This window comes from Acomys russatus, chromosome 18 (assembly GCF_903995435.1).
Source record: "Acomys russatus chromosome 18, mAcoRus1.1, whole genome shotgun sequence".
NCBI lineage: Eukaryota > Metazoa > Chordata > Mammalia > Rodentia > Muridae > Acomys > Acomys russatus.
Window position 1 is genome coordinate 15,836,578 of NC_067154.1, and position 25,382 is coordinate 15,861,959.

Sequence of the window (25,382 nt, forward strand, 5' to 3'; positions counted from 1 at the left end):
ACATCAAGGCTGAAATCATCCTCTAAAGTAGTTAAATGCAACACCGAAAATACTGCACATTTTAATTAAAGGAATATTAAGAGGGTGGCCTCAAACGCTAACAGACTAGGTAGCAGGGCTCCGCGCATCCACAGTAAGTCACTGTGGTCCCTTAACATACGCGTGTGACTATTCTGCAGGTACCCTTCCTCTCGGAAGTACAGAATCAACACATAAAAATCCAGGTAAGCAATTTCAAAAAAATTTAAATTCTTCCTAGTATGTAAGCTCTATGGAAAAGTGAATCTTACCAGAGGACCCCACATATTTGCTAATTCAAATATCAAAGACACCACACTTGGAAAAAAGAAAAGGTGTTGTTTCCTTTTTTTTAAGATAATGGTTTTTAATTGAATTACTGAGATGAAAAGACAGCGAAGCCCTGTTTGCTACTTACATGAAAAGAAGATTTTAAAAAACAATCACTGCACAAAATACAAACGGGGGGTTATGCGGTGGCATTGAATTTCTCCCCACATTTTTCTTGACTGCTCAAGAACAAATTAAAGTTTCCACAGCAAATTTGTTCTCAAAATGCCGAATGGTGAAACAGTCACTGGCTTCACGCTTCTGAATACCTGCTGGCGAAGGAAAAGTTTTTTTTTAAAGTTTGTGGTTCTTTAGTAATAAATATTCACATTAATTCTCAGCTACTCTTGAGAAAGAAAGAAGCACAGCGCTACCCTATATCCATCCCATAATTTTCTCATTTTAAATTTGTTCTCCACTGGGTCTTTTTTTCATACGCCACAGCAACTGCTAACAGTGCTTTACAAACTGCTGACAGGTCATGCAGGCTTGTCTTGTGTCAACTTGACACATAAACTAGAGTTATCTGAAAGGAGGGACCTTAATTCAGAAAATGCCAGTAAAAGGTCTGGCTGTAGGGCATTTTCTTAACTAGTGATTGGCGTGAAAGAGCCCAGGGCATGGTAAGTGGCTCCACCCCTTAGCTGGTGCTCCTGAGTTCTATTAAGCAGGCTGGGCAAGCCATGAGGAGCAAGTCAGTAAGCAGCACCCCTCTATGGCCTCTGCATCCGCTCCTGCCTCCAGGTTCCTGCCCTGTTTGAGTTCCTGGCCTGACTTCTTTGGTGATTAACAGCGACGTGGAAGTGTAAGTTGAACAAACCCTTTCCTCCCCAACTTGCTTTCTGGTCATGGTGTTTTGTGGCAGGACCGAAACCCTAAGACACAGGTATGTGAGCTCGAAGGTCTGGGAAATGTGGACTCACATGCTGTATGTGCCTGCAGAACCGCACATCAGGTTACACAGACTTCAGTCTACTGAACTGGATGGGGAAGGTTATGAGCCAAGAGAGTAACTTATTAAATGCAAGAAATCAAGTGGTAGAGTTCAGATGACCCATGAGCCTGTACCTGTCGTTACAGGTACGAGAAAAGACCAAGAAAGTACTTTTACTGGGTGAGGCAATCCAAAGAGTCAGACTGCAGTGTCACTGACGGCAGTGTCACTGATGGCACTCTGAGCTTCTAGAATGGGCACATGCTGCTATTCTTACTGTCCAAGGGGGAAAGCAAGGCTGAGTGGCTGGGCAAAGCTGCACAGGTTATGTGAATGCTCTGGACTCCTGACCTACGCTTCTCCCTAGGTCACCTGGCTGTGACTATCTTCAGCTTGATCGAAAAGGTAAATGGCCTCGTGAGAGCTTAGATCCCCGAGAATCCAATCAAAAGGCTGAAGGGAGACCTCTCCACAGTGAGGCCCCCACCCCTTCCCTGTGGCCAGGCCACGGCAGGGATGAAAGGGGGAACCTGACTTTTCTACACGCAAGCTGGAGGGTGGGCATCTTAGGACAACAGCATTCCACGCTGACTGGCCTTCTCTTCCTGAAAGAGTGGGCGTGGGATTACGATGACTCTAAGTCCTGGAAATACTGGCAAAGTACGACACAGATTCCCTTTCGTTTCTGACCAGGCAGGAACATCGCTACAGATGCCTAAGTGTCGCAGGAACAACCTGACTGTCTTTACCTCTGATCGTTTCTCGGCGCTGCAGCTTGTAGGTTTCCTTGTCGTGGCACAGCCGATAAATGAAGAAGCCCAGGTGGTCCACGTTTTCGATGCGGTCGGTGATCACCATGTGCTCGTGAATAAGGTAGGACTGGGGCAAGTAGGTTCCAGCCTGCAGCGGGGGAGAGGGACACGGCGCTTTCAAGTGTGCACTGAGCAAACTAGGAAGGTGGACAAAATTCTTAGGTGACAGTTTTAAAACAGGGTGTATGGATACCTAACCACCTGCTTTTATAAATACAGTCTTGGTTTTTGAAGTGGGATCTCACTTTGTTGCCCAAGCTGGTCTTCAGTTCCCAGACTAAGCTGATTGTTCTGCCTCGACCTCCCATGTAGACTGGGCTGACTACAGGCATGCATAACTATGCCCAGTGATACGAATGGTTTTGTTAGGACACAGTCGTGCCCAACACTGAGGCATCGGAATTAAGTACCTGGTTAGCGTTTATCTCCTAGTCCATTAGCAAAGTTTAAATGGGATGAAAAAATTGTTTTGGATTTTTAAAAAATTTCCAATGTATTTATCGTTTACTATGTATGTGTACAGTGTGTGCATGTATATGTAGTGTGTGTACATACATGTAATATGCGCGCGTATATAGTGTGTGTGCGTGTGTTGTCTGTGTGCGTATAGTGTGTCCATGTGTTTTGTGCAGTGTGTGCATGTATAGTGTCTGTGTGTTTATAGTGTGTATGCATGTGTTGTGTGTATATTGTATTTGCATGTGTACTGTATATGCTACATACTGTTGTGTATGTACTGTATGTGTGTGCATGTGCTGTGTCTGTGTACAGTTTGTGTGGGTATGTAGTGTGTATGTGCATATACAGTGTATATGTTATGTGTGTGCATGTGTTATATCTGTTGTATGTATATTATGTGTGCATGTGTAGTGTGTATGTGTATCTACTATTGTGTATGTGTTGTGTGTGTGTGCATGTGTTGTGTCTGTGTATAGTGTATTACATGTGTAGTGTGTATTGTGTGTATGCAAGGGTAGTGTGTCTGTGTGTATATGTTGTGTGCATGCAAGTGTAGTGTGTCTGTGTGTATATGTATGTATGCATGTGTTGTGTGTGGGTGCACGCATGTGTAATATGTATGTGTGCGCGTGCATGGATATAGTATGTGTAGGCCTGAGCATGGGTGACAGAGGACAATTTCTGGAGTTGGTTGTGTCCTTCCACTATGGGTTTTCTGGATTGAGCTCACACTGTCAGGCTTGCGTGACAAGCACTTTTACCACTGAGCCATCTCTCCAGCCCAATTTTGGATATTTCTCAAAATGTTATTTTTAAAATTTAAAGCATTAAAAATAAAAAGAAACAGCACCCGAGTCTCAGAACTTCTGTGTAAATCCCTTGGCTGCACTAGAAGTGTGAGCGCCAAGAAGGCTAACTTTTCAACAGGGAATTCCAAGACACTGTACCAACAGCACTAAGCAGAAACAGAGACCCTTGATACCTTGATGTTAATGAGTAGCTCCAACAGGTTTTTGGGTGGCATAACGATGGACGTGTTCAGAGGAATCACGTAGCACTTGTCCAGGTTAAGGTCCAAATAGGCAGTGAGTTTCTGGAAAGAACATGTCTCAGAGAGGTCAGTGTACCTGAGATACACAGCGACTGGGCTTCTAAGAATGGTACCGGCAAGGTGGGCTGGCTTTAGAACTTATAAATCACTCACATTTCAATAAATCAAGGCCTTAGTGAGGTCAGCAGGCAAGCCACAGGCAGCGAAGTGTGAGAAGGCCGGGGCTCAGAGGCCGGGAACCTAAGTCTGATTTTGTTTATCTCATTTGAGACAGCACTTCACTACGTGGACCACGGTGGCCTCAAATTGATATCCTCCGGTCGCAGCCTCCCCAGTGCTGGGATAAGATGCGGGATTGGAGTTTCAAGCCCTCCCCCGCTCCTCTCTCTTAAGTAAAAAGTAAACCCTAAATAGAAGAATTTAGCAACTATTAAAATTAAAACTGCATATATCATGGAGAGATCTGTCTCAGCCCTGGACATTACCTCACCTTGTTAAAGTCATGCACAATGTTGGCAGGATCGCTGTCTGCAAACTCTGGTACAGGCACGCTGATGAATTCAACCTCATCTTCCTCAAAGATCTTAATGTTCTCTTCAATCGTCTGGTAGCGAGCAGCTGGGGCATCTGCAGAAGGCTCGTTCAAGATGACGTCATCCTTGATGTACTTTAGCCCACAGTAGTACACGTCATCTGGCTACAGAGTTGGAAGACATTGTCCTTCAGCAACTCCGCAGGAAATAGGCTTCTAAACGCAAGCCTTACTTAAGCTGCCACCTCTACCTAAGCAGCATTTTGCTTACAAACTCTTACTTTTCAGGCGACAAGTCAGACAGTTTAATTAGAGAGCTAATGTTCTCTCAAGGTTCTGAAGTTGTCTTGAAAAAACAAAACAAAAAACAAAACAAAAAAGACAACCTCCCACCCCCGCCCCAGCTTTTCAGAAGGAGGAAGCAGCTGACTTTGCTCTTTGTGGTAGGTAGAAACCGAATCTGGAAGCCATCTTGGCATCAAGAGAATCTGGAAAAATGTGCAGGCCTGCCCCTGGCTGTGGGCAGCTCTCACGGACAACATTCAGAGGCAGGTGATGTTTTCCTTTCTTTTGAGGCAGGGTCTCAGGTTGCCCAGGCTGCCCTGTATCTTGCTACATAGCCAAGGATAACCTCAAACTTCTGATCCTTGTGCCTCCAGCAGGCAAGGCTTACCATGCTCAGATGGTACCCATTCACAATAATAAGTAAATAAATGTATGTAATAAAAATACGTTTGCAGTATGCATGTATAAAGACTGAATGTGTATGACAAAATATTTTGGTACCAAGTGGTCTCTCTTGGCAGTTGAGCTGCAAATTAATTTTTCTGTATCTTATAATTCTTGTAAAACAAAACAAAATACTACATTTAAAAAGATGTAGCCAGGAGTGACAGTAGTACATGCCTATACCCTCAGCACATGAGGTGAAAGCAGAGGGGTCGAAACTTCAATGCCAGACTTGTCTACCCAAGTCCATTTTGAAATATATTCACCCTATTAGTTCAGTAATGTTTATGAGCCTGCCTTCACCTTGAAGATGACTAGAAGTGACCTTGAAGTTCACAGACCCTCTGGAAGACGACTTCAAAATTAGTTTAAAAATCTAATTATGAAGCAATTCTCCCTACTTTGAAGCACTAAAACATTTGAAGTAGTCCTCAAAGCTTTAAGGTAAATTTCCCCCAAGATTCCTTAAGGCTGGGGCTCAGGGGATGAGATCATAAATCATAAACTAAGTGGAATCCATGTCTTAACACACTGAGAGTACAACATACACTAAGTTACAGGCAACTCTCACCAAAAGTGACCTCGTCATCTCTGCATGTCACCCAACTCTTAGACAACCCAACAGCAAGAGTTAGCATGTAGTGACTCAAACTGGCTGTCCAGAGATAGACCTGTCAACACTGTAGCTTATATATTCATTTAAGTGGCAATTCATGATATATCTCTTTACTCTTAGCTAGGGTAGAAAAATGAAAGTCCATTTTGAAAAATCATCCATGTCCAAAAGTGTAACTTGGTTCTAGACAGAAAGTACATACTTAAAAACAAGGTAGGAACCACATTATATTCACAATAGAAAGAAAAAAAAAAGAAAGATAATAATTTTTGCAAGGCTGGCAAGACTGTTCACTGGATAAAGGTACGAGGCACTAAGCTAACGATCCAAATTCAAACTGTCCTCTGACTATGCTCTTCCACCCATAAATAAGTAAATAAATATATTAAAACATTTTAAATATATTTTTCTACTTACCTGAAGGGCAAAATACTTGTACAGGTATGCTCCTCCGAGGATGACACCGGCAAGCATGAAGGCCAGTCCAAAGCACATGCACCAACACCAGGCCCTTCTCTGTCCAACCGGGACTGCATCGTCTGGGTCCTAGAAAGTGAACAGAGCAGCCAGTTAATATGCAGAACCCAAACAGGACTGCATCGCCCGGGTCCTGGAGTGAGTAGAACAGCTGGTTTATATGCAGAGTCACAGAAGGCTTGGGGTTATTAAGAAAGATAAAGACCAAACCGGTCAAGGCTCTGATCAAACTCAACCATGGAATGAGCAAGAGGGGCACCAGGACTCACCCCGAGGCTCCTCCGCCAGGGGATGGACACTAGTCCTCAGGGAGAACTCTAGGTAGAAGTCTTTTCTCTCGATATGCCATCCACTAGCACTGTCTTGAACGGGAATACAACCACAATTCTATTTTCCATATACAACTTTTGGCATCGTCTTCTAACATTTAAAATTCAGGAAAAGGTAACAACACAACCTCGTCCCATGGTACTGTAAGGCTGTACTAAATACCCAAGGTACTTCTGAGTTGGATCGCTTATAAGATGGCTAACCTCTACAGGCAGTTTATCGATTTCATTCCAGATACAAAACCATTCCTAGCAATCTGCAGGAAAAACTTAAAGAACACTGGCAAAAGTTAGGGCACTACAGCTCTTTGAATAGATAGAACCTAAAAATCAGGGCAAAGTCACTTACCTGTAATTAATTCTACAATTCCACTCCTACCCAAATCTCAAGTTTGATAATGGCTTTCATTTTATTTTTAAGAACTGAAACTAAAGCCCAGTATGGACTCCTCATCAGAAAATGGTAGCCTTAACCTGAGTCCATATTACGGGATGTAAATAAGCAAAGATGGGAAAACTGGATGAATGATGAACCAAAACAGGGTGAGTCAGTGTGTATTGGCCCAGGGTGGGGGCGGGGGCAGCTACGGCTAATGCCATGAGTCACATAGCAACGAACGGAAACTACAATTCTACATTTTCATTTCTCAGATAAGAGAGATCTTATCGTATCTGACACTATTGGGTGGAGCCCAGGTGTCGTGGCCAACAAGAACACGTGCTAGATAGAACCACCCCTTTATTTTGTTGAGCGAGGTTTTCACTGTGTGGCCCAGGCTGACCTCAAAATGGTAACCATCCTCCTGCCTCTGCTTCCCAGGTGCTGGGATTACTAGCATATCCCATTACATTCACGGGGCTGGAATCTTTGTTTTTAAACACAGAATCATACAGAATAATAAATAATATTCAGTGTAAGATTCAGACCAAACGGCGTGGGCGAGGAATACATTTTAGGTGGTTCTCATCCACAACTGCGTGTGGGTGTTTAGTTCCGTGAGTCATATGAAACATCGTATGGACAGGGAGTGAACCAGGAAGAATTTATCAGATGCCCTATTAGTGAAAATCTCTTAGAATCCCACTGTAGTAAAGCTTTATAGACCTGAACATAAAGCACACAAGGTCTGCTTGAGCTTGCCTGACAAAGATACCCCAGGAGATAGAAAATGTTCCTAGCATAATTACTCTCTGGGTGGGGGCAAGTGTAGGGGAATGGGGTGACAGATGAAAATGGTTGCTCTAGCATTTGGTATCAACTGCTGAGACGGCCAGGTATGCACAGACCCAATCCTATCTGCCAGGCTTGCCCTATGAGTACATACATGAAAAGCTAAGGACCATGGGTGGACACAGAGAAAGAAAATGCAGCCTTACTGTCACACAGACAGTGAGTTCTCAGGCTTGTTGAGTTATCGTTTTAACTCCGTAATAACCATAAGGTCAGGATAAATTACGTGTCTAATATGTTTGAACAGTTGCTCTAGGCACCAGAAATATAGATTCTGCCAAGGAAAAGATAGGCTGGATCATTCTGGAAAATGAATATACAAAAAAAAAAGCCATGCAGGTGGTGCATACCCATAATCATAGCACTTGGGTGGGGGAGGGGAGGGGCGGGGGCGGCACACATGACACTATGGCCAGTGAGTTGGAAGTCAGCCTTGACAACATGGTGGGCTCTAGGCCAGCCTTATCTATCACACAAAACTCCTTTTCCTATCTAATAAAACACAAAATAACATAAATCCGGGCACTGACAGGAAGAACGCAGAGAGCACATGCGACAGGGTGAGCTACAGGAGAGATTTCCCAGGGAGAGAGCATGGTGTGGACGGATACAAGGCAAACACACACTGCCGGGCAGAAGACAATGTTCCAGGTAGAGAGTGGATAAAGTCATGAAGGCAGAACGCATGACACTGCCCAGGAGGCAGGAGGCAGCCGAGCAGTGAGTGTGGTGAGACGGATCCTAGGGAGAAAGGGAACTAGGGCAGGCCACGAAGGGTATGGAGCTGAATTCTTAAGTTATTTTTAAAAATCATGCTCCAGAAGAAGAGAAGAGAGGAATGTGGTAAAGAACTTAACTTTAGAGCACTTATCCAAAAGGCAGCTCGTCACTCGGCACCTGAACCATAGCTTGAGAATAAAGAAATAAACAAGGGTCTAGCTCAGTGTCTAAATGACAGGCCCAAGTCCATCCCACGGGGAGCCTCCCAGCAGCGCTGACTGTTTCCGCTATGTTGCCATTAGCTACTTGTTTTCTTGCATTAGAAATGCGCATATTAGATCTTATCTCTTGCTACTGGGTTAGTCGGTCCCTGTGCTTATTGTTCTTTCATTTTACATTCCTAGAAACTCTAAACCGCACTTGGCACTTAGTTAACGTGCAGATATTTGATGACTGAATGAAGAAAGAGCTTGGCTGTTTAACTTTTCATGATTCACAAAAGCTGCATCCGCAGCCAGAAAGATAACGGAGAGGGAACAACACAACCGTTTATGATGCGTAACAAACTGGCTCTCGCCAAAGGCGGCTGGCTGCACTTAGCCTAGCATCTGTGAAGGCCACTTACGTGGAACACACTGGCCGAGATCCTGTAAGAAACTCCAATGTAGATAAACCATGCTTCATATCAATAGCAGTTTACAAATGAACACAGCTACGACAGGCATGATGGCCCACGTCACAATCCTAGTCACGGAGCAAGCATAAAGCACGTTCAAGATAAAAGTTGCTCATTAAGCTGGGTGTGGTGGCTGTGGCAGAACTGTCACAAATTCAAGGCCAGCCTGGGCTACAAAGTGTGTGCCAGGTCAGCCAGGACTATAGTGTCAAAAGTAAGAATTAAAAAAACAAAACCAAACAAACCAAACAGACCAAAACACCGAATAGAGCAGACCTGGTACCTGTTGGTTTACTAAAACTCACACCGTTGCCATCCTAGTCAGGTGTGCAAAGCTGCTCATTACATTTGAGTCTGTTTTTTCTCGATGCAATTCTTGACACCCCAGCCAGGAAACAGCTGACAACAGGCACAGGGTGAGAAAAATGTAAAACTGCTGGAAATCTAACAAAGACAAATTATTGTACTAAAGATCAATTATTTTTGTTTGTTTGTTTTTTGAGACAGGGTTTCTCTGTGTAGCCTTGGCTGTCCTGGACTCACTTTGTAAACCAGGCTGGCCTCGAACTCACAGCGATCCGCCTGCCTGTGCCTCCTGAGTGCTGGGATTAAAGGCGTGCGCCACCACGCCCAGCTCTAAGGATTAGTTCTTAAACATCACCCGCTGTTGGACAGGGTGGCATACGCCTACAATCCCAGCACCTGGCTTGAAGCAGAAACAGGAGGATCAGGAGTTCAAGGCCAGGCCGGCGAGATGACCCAGTGCTCAGGAGCCTGACTGCTCTTGCCCAGGAGCCTAGCCCAGGCCGCAGCACCAACATCAGGCAGCTCAGAACCATCTGTATTTAACTCTAGTTCTCAGGGATCCAATACCTCTTAGAACCTTGGGATCCGTACATGGCACACATGCCTTCAGATGCACATGGGCATACACATAAAATTAAATGAAAGTTTAAAAATACTAAATAAGCTCTAAATAAATGTCTGTTATATGAGAACCTGCTTCAAAATACCAAAAAGGAAAAAACAAATCACCCATTAAATAATTATTCATTTATATAATGTATATAAATATACATTAACTGATAAATAGATTTCCACTTATCACATTCATACTATGAAACAGAACAGCAGAGGTCCTGTATTTAGTGTGTGCTCCAACACACACTTTATAACTTAAAAGAGGAAAATCCCACCCCCATGTTCTCAGGAGTGTTTTTCTATCTCTTAACTCTAGTGGTTAAAGTCTGCATTGGGAGTCCAAGTCTGCTTTAAAAAAAACGAACGCTCACTAATAAGCAAGCCCTTCCGGGGTATGTAACTTTGCTTGGCCTGATTTAACCAAAGTCACATACTTCCTTCCCTGTGTGGCACTGTAATTGGTGCACCTTAACTGTGCTTAGAACTCCCGCAGGCCCCACATAATTACCATCTCATTAATCTTCCTGACAGTCAAGATTTTAGCCCAGTTTATAATAAGCACACCTTGGCCTATTCTGATCCTCAACAGCAGATAGAGTCCGGCTCAGTGGTCCAAGTCTTTAATCTCAGCTACTCGGGAGGCCGAGGAAGGAGGGCTGCAGTTAGCAGGCAGCCTAGACAACTTAAGTTTAAGAAGAAAGCAAGCAGGGCACGCAGTGTAGGGGCAGAGTGGATGCAGGGTGCACACATAACCCAGGCCAGTCTCTAACACAGACATGGCATAGTGATCTAGTCTCTCTAAAGGGCCACAATACGCACTGGTTGGAATAAATCTTACCAGACATTAGGGCAAGATGACTTAACTATATCTTAAACAAAATGAAGGATAACAGTTTTACTTCCATTAGTTATGAATTGGGTCACCCTGATCAGTTCCCTAAGGGGCTACAATAAATAGGCTTCAATCATAAACATAACACAAAGAAAACGTGTTAAAAATTTTTTCATTCTGAGACCTGGTGGCACTCAGAGGAAGGACAGCAGGTTACTGAGAAGAGATTTGATACCCTATGAGCATATACAGGGGGAGGTAATCCCCCTCAGGAACAGTCATAGGGGAGGGGAATAAGGGGAAAAGGGGAGGGAGGGAAGAATGGGAGGACACAAGGGATGGGATAACCATTGAGATATAACAAGAATAAATTAATAATAAAAATTAAAAAAAAAATTTTTTTTCATTCTGTTTCAAAGCAATAAATACTTCCCAAACTTTGCTAATTCTACTTGAACCTTATCTACATGAGGAATGGAGCACGGAGCTTTTAAAGAGATATTTTCTAAAGTCATTCAAATGTAATGTTTTAAATTTCATGGTAAATCTCACAGTGGTGTCTTAGAAGCTATGATCCTAAGGGGGAAGCAATGTCAACTAGTAAAAACTACAGGGCCAGGGCTGTAGGTAAGTGGCTAGAACCCTTGTCTAGCATATGAAGGGTTTGGTCTTTAGCACCCCTGCATAAATCCAGCTGTGCTGGGCACACCTGTCACCTCAGCCTTGAGGATGGAGAGGCAGGAGCAGAGATCGAAGGTTACCCTCAGCTACATAGTAAGTCAGAGGCCAGCGGCAATCAATAGACCCTGTCCCAATGAGTGAGTGAATGAATGAATGAATGAATGAATGAACAAATAACTAAATGTTCCAAACAGAGACAGTTTGGGGGGTGGGGGGAGGGGGAGACCATGACATAAAAATATTAGGTATAAAAAAAAATAAGACAGAACATACAAAGGAAAAAATAGAGAAAATAATTAATATACTTAATTCAAAATCGCATTAACTACTGAACCTTCAGAAATAGATTTACTTAGAAATGTACATTTTTAATTATGCTGGACTGATATAGGTAACTTCTGGCAGGGCATCACATACGGAAACAATCCGAAGACTGTCCCTTGGAGATGATGTTGGAGATATTCCTCTCCTGGAGCCCCTCCTGGTCTTGGGAATTCTTTCTTCACTTTTATGTAATAAATCTATGCTAGCTCCACTTAAAAGGAAAAAAAAAAAAAAAAAAAAAAAGATTTTGGTATTTCCTTGTATGCAAAGCAAAACAAAACAAAACAAAAATGTTTAAGTCAGGAAGGAGAGGTTGTGTGTGTGGCTCAGCACTAGAGCAGCTGACTGTGGTGTTCAAAGCTTGGTTCAAGCCGCTGCACCGCCTGGCTCGGCACGATGCGCTGGGAGAGTCCCACAGCTTAACGGTGCACCTCCTCTACAGGTGTCGTCACAAGACCCTCAGGTCAGCGGCCTGTATGGTACTTACAAAACTTTTGTTGAAACTTCATTTTTGTGCCATAACTCCCTTCCCCAGAGAAGTCGAAAATATTTCCTAAGATAATAAAAGTAGCCTTAAATATGAAAAATAATTTTTTTTGAGCTTTTCTCCCCCTCTGGTATTAGAAGCTGTACCTAGAGTCTACCCTAGAAAAGCACTCTATCTCCGGCTCGTTTTTCTTTTCTTTTAAAACTTTCCATTCTGAGGTAAGATCGGAGTTGCTCAGGCAACCCTTGCACTGCGCTAGTCTTTGCCTCGGCCTCCCGGTACTTAGGATTACCAGCGTGGGCCACCAGGCCTGCAGCGCGGTAGGTTCAGAGCAATGGGAAATGCTCTGCTCAGCTGGCTTCAATGTTAGGTCACTGTTCTCAGCAGACCATCAAAAAGTCACCTGTGACCTGTCCACCACCAACAGCATCTGTTCCCAAGGGCATCGGATGTAAGTGAAACAGAATCACCGCAGGCTGGGAAGTTAACTGTCTGTTAGGGACAGCAAACACTGGTTTCGTCTTCATCCCCCCATCAGTATATAAATTCTACTTCCAGGTTTGCCTTTCAAACAGGCCTGCCATCGTTTCAATTACTAACAAGGTCCACATAGGACTATTACCTTTGACACATAAACATTACTGACAAGGTCCACATAGGACTATTACCTTTGACACCTAAACAGGAAGCAAGTTCCCAGAGCTGAGCATGCGCTGAGAGGAGCAGAAAGCTTCTCTCTGCATTTAAGTGCCACAGTTCACAGCCGCCTCAGCCAAGTTAATTAGTATTGAGCTGAAATTAGGAAGCACAAGCGCCATGTTGGATCGGGAGCTATCGAGTTAGTCTATATTTAGAACAGGGGAGGATGGGAGAAAAAAAAAAGCACTTAGTGGCACCGCTGATGTCGACAACACGGCTTCACACTAACACAGTTCAAGCAGCAACACAGGAAGAAAAATAACCTCTCAGGCTATTGCGTAATGTTTTGAGAAAGCTATAAAACCTTATAAAATGAGCACATGCCTAGGTCAAATAAGCAGGTCAGGATTAAAAGCAAAAAGTTCAGCCAGGCTATAAAATAAATGCATGTGGTGCTGGAGCTTATCAGTCAAGTCCGTGTCATTAGGGAAAAGGGGAGTATCCGAAACAAAAGCAAATGATTATTAAACATTAATTTGTGAGTAACTTTAAGTCGATTCCTTCTCTGTGCAGTTTAAGATCTCGTTCTTTCCCCCACGGTTTAAAGATGAGCATCATTTCACTCTAGGCTTCCTGGAGCTTTACCAACGACAACTTATGACCCAAACTTTGGTAGACTGTCCAGGTCACAGTGCTGTGTTATAGGCAGGGAGAAATGAGTGGCAGGCCTTTGTAAGCAGCACTGCTGCCAACTTTACTTGTTGTTAATAACACAGTCTCTACCAGGAACAAACAAGCTGGCGAACACAGTTTTTGCCCTCCCACCAGAATCTGACCATCCCTAATAACTGCCTTCCTAAAACCTTCAAGCATGGCACAGGTGGTCCACTACTAACTAATTCATCACAAAACCGAGAGTCAAGACCAGAAAAAAAGAGCTAAGCCTGTCCTAACTCTGGATTTTAACGAAACGCAATAAAATAATTTCATATACTTATATTAAAATGTGAGCAATTCCATTTGGTATGTAGAACCTTTGGTTATTCTGCATGTATTCTTTCGAAAAATATAAAATTAATTATATTTCTTCTTATTCATTAGCTTATCGCAAGGTTAGGTATAATACCCAGGGCCTTCTGCTCAAACACTGACCTACATTGCACCTCCGTCTAAAATAACTTAAATGTGACAATACCTCAATGAAGATCTCCCATCCAAGCTTGAAAACTGGAAAGTTAAACACAATGACTAAGTAGCTGGGCACAATGGTACAGACAGCTGCAGTTCAGCACTCAGGAGCCTGAGAGCAAGGGGATCTTGAGTATGAGCTCTGCAACACATGGCAGAATCAAAGAGTACTACTAAGTACTAGGTCAGTACCCTCGGTCTCCTGAGCGCAGGTCCACGGGTCTCTCCAGGTAGCTGGGTGGGAAGCGCTTTGATTCAATGGCTCTACTGTCTGCGCTGAACGTAGACAGCACTGATAACAGTGGAGGTGCCTGTGTGTCACCTCACCACTATGATGCTTGGGACACAAGGGCAGGGAGATCAGAGATTCGCGATCATCCTCCACCATAGGGTTAGATTTGAGGCCAGCCTGGACTATATGAGACCTTGATTAGGAACCCATAAATGAATCAATAAAATTTTAATCAATGGCAAACATTTGATCTTGGCTTCTTATTCTACCATGCCTCTGGTTCTTGGACCAAGGGATATACTTTTCTCATCAAAGTAGAGCTGACATCTCTTAACATGTTGTCAAGTTCATAGGACATTTCTCTACTGTTCATCAAATTATACAGCATAGTATTTATGAGAGAATACTGAAACCATATACATATGAGGCAAAATGGTACCAGAATATTCAGGTTGTCAGCATGTACATTTTCAAATACATCTTGAAAACCCAAGACATAACGAAAGGCTAGGCATGGTGATGAACACCTGCAATCAGCACTACTCAGGAAGCAGAGGCAGAAGGATCAGTCCAAGTTCAGGGCCAGCCTGGTCTACATAGCAAGTCCTAGTCAAGCCAGGGCTATACTGCAAGACACTGACAAAATAGAAAAAAAGAAAACAGTTTAAAGCATTCATTGAAAATTAAAACTCAAAGTTAGGTGTAAAGCAAAATCCCAAAGTTGGTAGTAAGCTGTCTTCAGAATTCCTCGTGAAGCCAGAAGTCTTGGCTCTTTGGAGAGGAGCTCAGAGAATGGCGACTCATTTTTCTAGGCCATCTTGTGAGGTCTTAAATTAGTGCCAATAATCCAGACGGTTTCCATTATTATCCATTATTAATTATCATTAGGCCTATTGTTAGTGCAAAGGGAATATTCTAATTAAACTTTCAAAAGCTACGGTGACGGCAGAGCTGGAAGTCCTAATATTGATTTTCAGCTAATGTTTAGCTTCTGAAAACCCAATGAAATAATGGTAAAGGCAAAGCAAACGAACCTTCGGCCCCACAGAAATGATCGCCAGGAGAACCTATCAACAAAGTCTCCCAGAGGGAAAATGCCACGGCATGAGGAGGTGGGCCTCAAGCTTCTACAGAGGGAGAGCAAGCACGAAGCCAGGAAGGAAATGCACGGAGAACTAGAAACCAGAGCAGCAGCAGCAGCAGCAGCAGCAGCAGCAGGAGGCCAGGAGACATGGCGCATGTTCCACGGCACCGGGCAAACACAGCTGAGGTGGCATTTGATACCAAACCATCAACGGAAGGAGGGGACCAGCTGGGAATGTGCACGCCTGCAATGCCAGTGCTTGGGACGCTGAGACAGGAACACCAGTGTGAGTGTAAGGAACGTGTGAGCTACATCATTCTAGGCCAGCTACAGAAGGAGACTGTCGGGGAGGGAGGGAGGGAGGGAGGGAGGACAGAGAAAGGAAAGGAGGGAGAGAAGGAAAGATGGAAAAAAGGAAGATGGGATCAGGGCACTCAGCTATGCAAGACTACACATTTTTAATTAGACTTTTTTTTTTTTTTTTTTTAAGCAGATCAAACACACGGAGGCAAATGCAACCCAGAACGACCCACTGACTCTCCGGTGAGTCTGAAGATACAGAAAGGCAATTAGACTACAACCAAAAAATACACAGAAAACTAAGCCACATTCTCTCCACCTCCAAGAAACAAGGATCAAATCCAGACAAAAGAAAAAAGTTTTATACAAGACAGGCAGAAATGCAAGCATGCGCATTACTCTGGGGTAAACAGAACTGGCCCAGTACAATAAAAGCAGTGGCACATACAAAGAGAACAGAGTGTGCATGTAGTGAAAGAACACATACCCACACGCGGGACTATACCCATCTTTCATATGGACACTGACAGTTAGTATTGAAATTGCAGAAAAATTAAAAAATCAAGCTTGTTGGAAATAACATGAGAAAGCAGTATAAGCAAGTGCTCCTGGTCACTGCTCCCCAAATATGGTTCACAAGCACCCTCAGGGAAACACAGTCCTGTTATTTTCCTAATAAAGGTATGAGGCTGTTTTCCCTTTCATTCTCTCTAGTGGGCAGCACAGTCCCCACAAGCTACATGCATGCCATCTTAGCCAACAACACGGGCGTGCACACTCCAGCTGTCTTCTGTCAAACTGGTCACTAAGCACACTGCACGGCTCTGGGAGTAGTACTTTTAAACTGTTTGAGTTGTTTGGAAATGTTTGTGACTCACAGAAGAGCTGTTTGTGTTAACGTAGCTGTAGACATACTCTGTCTTCTCTCTAATATAGTAAATATCTCTTTATGTAAAATCTGGAGAACGCAAAAGCTCCTTGGGTTTATGAGCAACGTTTAACTTTCACGCAAGAGGTTCTGGGACCAAAATGATTGAGAATCCCCGATGCAGAGAAGTGTGGATGCCAGATCACCACGTACAGCTGGGCAGTGTGCTAGGCATGAACACCCCAGCCTGCGTCCTGCTCAGCGAAGCCACAGAGTGGCCTGGTGGCCACACGGTAATAAGAGACTAGGAGTGAACATAATTGCTTCTGATTAATTTAAGGGCACCGACATTAGAATGTGTCTCTAAGGAGAGGAGGGACACTTACGTTAGAATAGTGATTGCCCTTAAGGAATGAAGGCAGATTGTACAAGAAAAGTAAGTCCATTTTCCAAGTTGGTAGCAAAATTCTTTCCACACTGATCGGGGTTATTAGTTCAGGTTCACACATGTAAAATGATCTGTGACTCAAGCATAATATTTGCTGTGTGTAACTGCACCGCAGCCTCTGAAAGTGTGTTCCCCTAAGATACTGCAGGACTAATTGCATCTCAAAACTGAATTAATTCTATTAGTACCTAAGATGTACTGGAGACACACACACGCACGTAAAGATCCTAATGGTTTTTATGTTGAAGGGTTCCAGAACAAGTGTCAATAGTGTTCTATAATTGGCACGAGCTGGGGGCATTCAGAGCAGTACCGCAGAAGTGATAGTCTAAAGTGGGACCGGCAGGCAGGGGCGAGGGGCGTGGCTTCTGAGTCCTATAGCCACTGTGTTGCTGAGAGAAACAGATGCAGAGATCTGAGGGGATTTAGTCAACACAGCACTTGAAAGACCAAGGCAAGGGTCAAACCTGACCTGCAACGCTTGAGTTTCCATCACTAAACTGTACTGATGACCAAACTGTCATCACTAACCCCCCATTAATGAAGGTACTGGACAAAAAGGAAGGGTACTATTTTTTTCATTCTCTTTCCTCTAATCACTTAAAAATAAAAAATGCCATAGAAAACCATGTTGTGGCCGGGCATGGTAGCGCACGCCTTTAATGCCAGCGCTTGGGAGGCAGAGGCAGGTGGATCGCTGTGAGTTCGAGGCCAGCCTGGTCTACAAAGTGAGTTCAGGACAGCAGTCAAGGCTACACAGAGAAACCCTGTCTTGAAAAACCAAAAAAAAAAAAAAAAAAAAAAAAAAAAAAGAAAAAAGAAAAAAAAAAAAAAAAAAAAAAGAAAGAAAGAAAAGAAAAGAAAAGAAAAAAAAAAGAAAGAAAGAAAAGAAAAGAAAGCCAAATTGTGCACCTCACCTGAGTACAAGAGCCAGGCTTTGCTAGCTTCCTTTCTACATGAAAAGAGATTATAAAATGGTGGTCCATGTCCAGCCATTAGTGTTTCTAGCTAAATTATTATATGGATTTAAATGACAATCCTGATTTGCCTTTAAAAGTGCAGTACTGTAGGCTACTAAGTGGTAGAATGTTGGCCTACCACCAGCAGCAGGGTACAAACAGTGGACCTGATTTTTTTTTTTTTTTTAAATGAAAAACCAAAGAAAGTCTAACTTGCTGAAGTATGCAAAAATCCAGTTTTATCAATTCATTTTCTTGGGCATGAAAGGCATTGAATTTGCCATACTGTTTAGCATGCCTTGTCCTGTTCTAGCTAAAAACCAATGAGCTGGGAACTCTCTTTACCAGCCAAAAATAAAATAAAATAAATAAAAATAAAAATAAAAATAAAAAAAAGAAAAGTAAGAACAACTAAATGACTAACAGTGACCTAAGCGGATCTGTCTCTCAAAGTCACCTTCCCTGTTTAATGGGGATCTTTTGGCCACTGCAGTGATCTAAGCAATTTAATTAACATTGAGAACTGCCTTCCTGGCTAGGCATGCTGGTGCCTGCCTACAATCCTAGGACCTAGGGACCCCAAGGCAGATGGAATGCCATGAGTTTGAGGCCAGTCCGGTCTCCACAGCATACTTCAAGCTGGCCTGGGTTACAAAGCAAGTTCTTGTCTCAAAAAGCAGGGGGAGAGGGTGAAAGAGAGAAAAATAAATAAAAGCTGTTTGCTTTTTATGGTAATTAACTTTAACCAGGCACAGTGGCTCAAGCCTGAAGCTAAGGGACCCAGGAGAAGAAGAGAGGAAGCTGCCCTGAGTTCAGGGCAAGGTGGGGGATGGGGTGTCACCCTGTCCCAGGTCAGCCTAGATTACAGTGTGAGACCCTATTTCAAAAGCTTTTAAAGTAAATATTACAATCATATTTGAGAAAAAAAATATTAAGAATTAAGCTTCATATATTCACTATGAAAAATGAACTTAATTTCTAAAAATAATTTGGCACTAAAAGCTAAAGATTCAGAGACAGGTCAGACAGCTCATGTCTGCACATTCAGGATACAGAGACAGGTGGATTGCTGTGAGTTTTAAGGCCAGCCTGGTCTATATATTGCGTTCCAGGGCAACCAGGGTTTCACTGTAACCTTGTCTAAAACACACACACACACACACACACACACACACACACACACACACACGAAACTTAAAAATTTGAATATTAAAAATCCACCAAAGCTTGTTCCTTAAGATATGGAGTTTGCCGGGCGTGGTGGCACATGCCTTTAATCCCAGCACTTGGGAGGCAGAGGCAGGCGGATTGCTGTGCGTTCGAGGCCAGCCTGGTCTACACAGCAAGTCCAGGACAGCCAAGGCTACACAGAGAAACCCTGTCTAGAAAAAAAAAAAAAAGAAAGAAAGAAAGAAAGATGGAATTCAACTACCTTGTTGTATACTTGATGTATAACCAAAAATGTTTATCCAAGTATTTCAAATTTTGAAAGAAGTAAATTTTCAGCCAGCAACAACTGTTCACACCTGTTAGCTCAGCACTCTCCAGCCTGAGGCAGGAGGATAACTATAGGTCCTGGACCAGCCTGGGCAATCAAAGGAAAGCCCAATTCAACCAACGAACCAACCAATCCCTAGGTCAAAAAAAAAAAAAAAAAAAAAAAAAAAAAAAATCAAGCGGTTCTAATGCCACACAGAGCAGCAGCTTCTCAAATACATTTGATATTTAACTTAAAACTGCTGGCATTAATAAACCAAACTATAAATTTTATTTCAACATTAACCTCTCTTCAGTCATATTTGTGTTAGCACCAAGTCATGAATCACTCCAGGAAGCCTGTCAGCATTAGATGATAAAACACTAAGCACAAAGTTAGGGCACTCATTCCTACACTAATATTCTCATTTCTGTAACTCAATTTAAATTTTCCTGTTTGGAAATAAAGTCTACATCCATCTACTTTGCTCTGAAATGGAACAACTACTGAAAAAAAAATTTTTCCCTCCACAACTCAATGTAAGGACTAAAATTCAGCAATTCATTAAAATGTTTTTTTTTTTTCATTCAATTATTGGTAACATATCATGAGCTTAAAGCTTTCGAGACTATGGATCCTAAATACAGAATGAAGTGAAAAAACCACAATTAAGCGAAGAGCTTTTTTTTTTTTAATGGAGTTTTTGTTTTAGTAATTTTTTTAAAGTTAGCATACCGAGTAATGGGATTCGTTTTCTCAAGTGGGAAGTTTAACAAGATGCTCTTCGGGTCACTTCTGCCACTAAGCCTAACCCTTGACCTTGCAGCTATCTGTCCTGTAAAGTCTATCATGGTGAAGTTCCTCGCAGAGCTTACACAGAAAGTGAGCACACCCAGGGCTGCTACTCAGTCATCACTTTTAAACTCAGGAGCCTGGAGTCCTTTATCTTAACAGGTAGGAGCTACAGCCTGAACCCTTTGGTGGGAAAGTCCCTAACTCCTCCTTTGGGCCTGGTCGCCAAGCTCTAATTAAAGTGACACATTTAGGGCTAGAGAAATAACTCAGGGCGGGGGTGGGGTCTAGCATGTACAAGGCCCTACGTTCTATTCCCAGGACCACAAAAGTAGAACTCCTGGCAAACAGTTAAGAGAGAGCCTTTATTTTTGCCCCATTTCTTTGTCCAGGATGCTCTTTACTAACACGGTGTCACAGAAGGCGCTCCAAGAGACTTTAGTCAAAACATGACCTCAGAAAGCATCTCCTTTTTGAGAAAGAATGCAGCTTTTTGAAGCCACTTCAAATATTTGGGTTATGGTTTGATGAAACTGAAACGGCTCAGATCATTGCTTCGTGCTTTCCTCCCTGGGCACTAACACATGGGTCAAGCTTTCACAACACATAATAAACACTTGGTAGGGTGAACACTGACGCCGTCAATATACCTGTATCAGAAGTGTGCTTTAGTGTTTCCCGTTTAAACATATATACTGCTATTCACATTAAAACTCTTAGGTGGTAGAGCTGAATTTCATGAGTTCTTAGAGGTTTCTGATTATACCAATCAGAATTCACCCAGGGACTACCAACCTGGCACCTAACTTGTCCTCTGACCAAACAGTAATATTTGCCCTTATTCACCCTCAAAAGCCAGAGTGCCCCCATCAGAGATATGCAGATGAAATTTATCTGTCGCCCAGAATAAAATCTTCACTTCAGACATCCACAGGCCCCCAATGTGAAAGCTTTTCTGGCTCTAGCCAGGCACAGTGGTCTCAGCATGAAGAGGCAGAGGCAGGAGGATTTCAGCACCTTCCAGGCCGTCTGGTCTACAATGAGTTCTAGGAAAGCCACATCTACTCTATGACGAACTTTTACAGGTCAGTGTTTACGAACACAAGATTATGTTCATAGGTAATGAGACGCACTCTGACTAAGGCGAGCCAACTCCCGGCCCCTCTGTAAAGGTCAACAAGTCTCAGTGAGTGTCTAGTCAGTTTTATGTCCTCCGTCTACCCCCTCAAAGCCACAAACACACCAAAAACATCATTACAAACTGAAATCTAAATTACTAAAGCAGCCGGTCCTGACTGTGAAGAGAGAGAAAACTCGGAAAGCATAAAATAGGACCCACCCAGCCATTTTGTGACAATTCAGAATGTGTTTTTTCACTCCGGTGCCCATTTTCCCTGCTCTGCAAGCAATGTGCCTCATATAATCTGTCACCGACAGCTTGTGTGGCTGTCTAAGGAAGAGAGAACGCGGTTCCTGAGCAGGCACTGCAGCAAGAGTTGCTGCTTACTCCCCTGCTCCTCAGTGAGGGAAGCAAAAACACTAAAACTTGCTTATATAACCCTCGCTTCCTTTTAGTTCCTTTTTCTTTGGCCACTGCCTCTTAGCAGGACTCAAGGGAGAGATGGAACAAAGTAAACATAAGAAGGGAAGAAAGGAAATTGTCTTGTTCAGGAGAAGAGGTACTTGTTTCTCCCCCACAACTGAAACAATTGAATTGTTATTGGGGTGTGGAGGTACGTGAGTGCAATCTCAACATGCCAGGAGTTCAAGGTCATCATCAGCTACAAAGCAAGTTCAAGACCAGCCTGGGCCACGAGAGCGAGCCTGTCGCGAAACCCCAAAGAACAGTTTTAATTACTGCAAAACTGCAATTTATATAATCCTTGCATCTTCATAGAATTTTTAAAACTCCTTGCAGAACATCTGGTTCTATCCTCATATCTTACAAGGAGAAAAAAAAAAAAAAAGGAAAAACTAACATATATGCTTAAAAAGTTAAGTTTTATCAGGACGTATTTGGGGCTTCTGTTGTAGTTGGCGGTATTTTCTTTAGTGCTTGCATATACATGATAGTTTCCCAAGGTTCAAAGAAAGCACTGAGCACAAAAATCAAGGACTGCCGCCTATACCATAGCATATCTATATGATTTCAAACTAACCCTTTGTCATACAAATCATGATACGATTATTTGCTGAGTCTGTCCCCTCTAAGAGCTATGTGTCAGTCAGGACAGGTCTGGGAGGAAGACAAACAGGACAGTCAACAGAAAAATGTGGAAGGAAAACATAATAATAATGCCAGCTAGTTGGGATAATGTAATTAAAAAGAAATAGCTGCTGGAAGGAACAGCTAATTCGAAGGCAAGGCTGAAACAATAATGGAGCAGTGGAGGGGCTTCCAGAAGGTTCTCATGCAGGGAAAGAAACGGCAGACAGTGAGAGCAGTGTAAAAGCACAGGAATGTATGTTACATAAGACAGTGACAAGGGAGCTCAGCATTCTTATGGCACAGGGTAGTGGATCCCAGAGGGGTGAAGCCTCAAGCACGTTTTGTCATAACTGGTCCACTGCTGCTGTGTGAAAGTGTTAAAATGCTTTCTTTCGGGAGTTCTCAACCACAACTAGCTCAGATTGGATCTCTTGACCAAAGCAAATGCCCCAGGCAGAACACATTAGGGCTAATTCTGTTCCCAGCCCAGGCGGTCAGACAAGGTGGTTGCTACACAGTCCAGCCCAAAGGAGCACCAGAACATTATGTAATCACTCCGCAGCTCTGATGAGATCAGTTTTCTCACAAGCGTCTCTCACTAAGCAGGCTTTTCCTCTATCCTTCCTACTTTCAATGTAGAGATATTGTGTCCTCCACTGGGAAAAGGAAGGCTTCCAGCTTAGAGCTGAAAAAAGAATTAGTTTTTTTTTTCTTAATTAACCAATTGGCTGTGACTTCTGTTTTTTTTTTTTTTTTTTTAATTAACCAATTTAGCTGTGACATAAGCCCTCACTGCTCAATCCCAGTATTTTTCTTTGGATCTAGAGATCAGAGAAATTAAGAAATAGAAACAAAGTATAGAGCTATAAATAGTTACTCTGAAATAAACAATTCAATTATGGTGAGCATATGAGAACCCTAAGTGCTTTGAAAATAAGAGCACTACTTCATAAAGGACAAGCACTTTCTGAAATGACAAGACTTGCCAACAGTCTTAATTCAAAGCCCCACAGCAAAGTGAATTCTCGTGTTTGTCTAGAGTTTCAAACCTTCACAACAGTGGAATAAAGGACAGAGAAATGACATCACTGATACTTTCTTAGCGTGGGAGGAGTTATATAGCCTAAGACTTTAAAGATCATATGCCTCTGTAATATCACTGAGAATGCATATTTGAAGCTGGGCATGGTTGTGCACACCTGTGATCCCAGTACTTGGGAGGAAGATGAAGGAAGATCAGAGTTCAAGGCTTATCTGGACTAGATGAGACTCCACAAACAAGAAAAGGTTGTTGTGACTGGGTACTTTGCTACCGGTCTGTTTTAGATAAAAGGTGCTTCTGACAAAGAGATATGATAATTTGCCATGGCAATTTTCACCTGTGAATTCTAAGCCTTTTTCAAGACCAAGAATGTCTGCGCGGGGGTTCAGGAAAACAATACTAAAACCAGAACCTTTAATCCCTTTAGGGGATCAGCTCCCACTTCCTATCCCAACGGAAGGCAGTCGTTTAAAAATCAACCCGATGTTTGCTTTTAACTGGACTGGTTCCAGAAAACACATCCAAGCAGCCCAAATTGCCATTGCAGTCTCCAAATTTTATAGGCATTAGTGGCCTGTTTCTTAATAGTAGTTGTCATCAGATCATAAAACAAACAAACGAAAACAACAAAACACCCCTTATTATTTGTACTATGGACACAAATGATTGTTTTTTAAGTTAAAAACTAAAATTACCCAATGGATAACAGGTATGGAAAAGTATTAATGAAAAACTAAGCAACACCTGCAGTTGGTATCTACCGAATACCAAGTGTCGGCAGCCTAAAGATGAAGCAGTAGGAAAACTGTGGAAACAATTATATTTATATTTAAAAGGATATTATTGTAGGTCATTTTTTAAAAAATGAATCCAGTGAAAGCTTCCTTCCCTCATGCTTCTACAGTGCTAACAGAGGGCGTGGGGAAATGAGTGTGAATTTTGTAGGGACAGGAGGAAATTCCTACGTTTAGGTTCTAATTTCACTTAATCAGAAGTCCCCACAAAGAAGCTGATAACAATTAAAACTCAACTCTTAGTTACACGGGGACAGCCAGAACAGCAATTACTTTCACCTGGAATATTTGTACCACTAATAAAACCAGCAGCCGGGAACTACTCCCAGTATACTGTTGTCTTCTCCTCTGTCCAGATCCCAAGGTGTTCACCTGCCAACACCGAAGGCCGTTTGTAGGCAAGAGCGTTTGTAAAAGAAAAAGCTTTTTAAAAATTAAGATGCTTCCAGTTGCTGGACTTAGTCCAAGTGCTGTTCAGCCTAGAAACGAAAAGTGGGAAACAACAGCGGTTTAAGGCTTGTTATGATGTCAGCCATTTTAGGCACAGTATTTATACTGGAAGAAAGTGCCAAACTGGTGGCGGTGCCTGTCGCTGCAGATCCCCAGGCGACCAAGCCAAGCGCAAAGCGGCTGGAGCTCGTACACCTGTGCCCACGGGGGTCGCCAGGGCCAGGACCCCGCCCCGCCCGCTGCACACGCACCACGGTACCGGAAACGGTGGGCCGTCCGAGCACCCGTCCCCGCCGCGGGGACCCCGCCCCGCGACCCCAGCCCGGCCGGACCTTGCAATCCACTGCCACGGCATCCGGGGGGATGATGAGCGCCTCCTCGCTGCTCTTGGGTTCGTCCTTCTTGGCCTCCTTCTGGGCCAGCGCCGAGTTGAACGTCACCTTCACCATGGTGAGGCCTGGAGCGCCCTGCGGGCGGCAACGGCGAAGGCTGTGGTCGCGGGCGGCGGGATCTCGGCTGCGGGTGCAGCCTCGTCGGCCGAGCTCAGGGCGCGACTGTGCCGGCGGAGCAGCGAACTGCGCGACGACGGCGGCTCCAGTGCAGCGCTGATCCCGGCCTCGCAGCTGGGGCGCGGGCGAGGGGAGGGGCCCGGAGGGGCGTGGTCTGTGGCGGGGGACGGGGCCTTGCGCGGGGCGGGGCTTGGCTTCACGCCAAACCCTCCCTGGCCCCCCGCCCCCTCAG

General features: G+C 43.5%; 1 protein-coding gene across 2 annotated transcripts; it reads right to left on the reverse strand.

The window, feature by feature from the left end:
* Positions 1-366: 366 nt before the first annotated feature.
* Itm2b (integral membrane protein 2B) lies at positions 367-25,148 on the reverse strand. Of its 2 annotated transcripts, none has more exons than XM_051160820.1 (6): positions 24,974-25,148; positions 5,899-6,027; positions 4,095-4,301; positions 3,536-3,646; positions 2,032-2,182; positions 367-620 (listed from the first exon to the last, which is right to left on the reverse strand). In XM_051160820.1, exons 1-6 carry the CDS (start codon positions 25,088-25,090, stop codon positions 532-534), a joined length of 804 nt encoding a protein of 267 aa, XP_051016777.1. In that variant the 5' UTR covers positions 25,091-25,148; the 3' UTR covers positions 367-531. The 2 variants fall into 2 exon arrangements, with proteins under 2 accessions (XP_051016777.1, XP_051016776.1); XM_051160819.1 differs by having other exon boundaries at positions 367-617; positions 24,974-25,126.
* Positions 25,149-25,382: the final 234 nt, after the last annotated feature.

Bases quoted from the DNA above. Each gene is read 5' to 3' on its own strand.
- Itm2b (XM_051160820.1), bottom strand. From the start codon at position 25,090: ATGGTGAAGGTGACGTTCAACTCGGCGCTGGCCCAGAAGGAGGCCAAG. The intron at 2,183-3,535 runs GTATCAAGGGTC...CCCCCGCTGCAG, and splicing joins AGCTACTCATTAACATCAAG to GCTGGAACCTACTTGCCCCA. The intron at 621-2,031 runs GTAAAGACAGTC...TTCCTTCGCCAG, and splicing joins GCGCCGAGAAACGATCAGAG to CAGGTATTCAGAAGCGTGAA.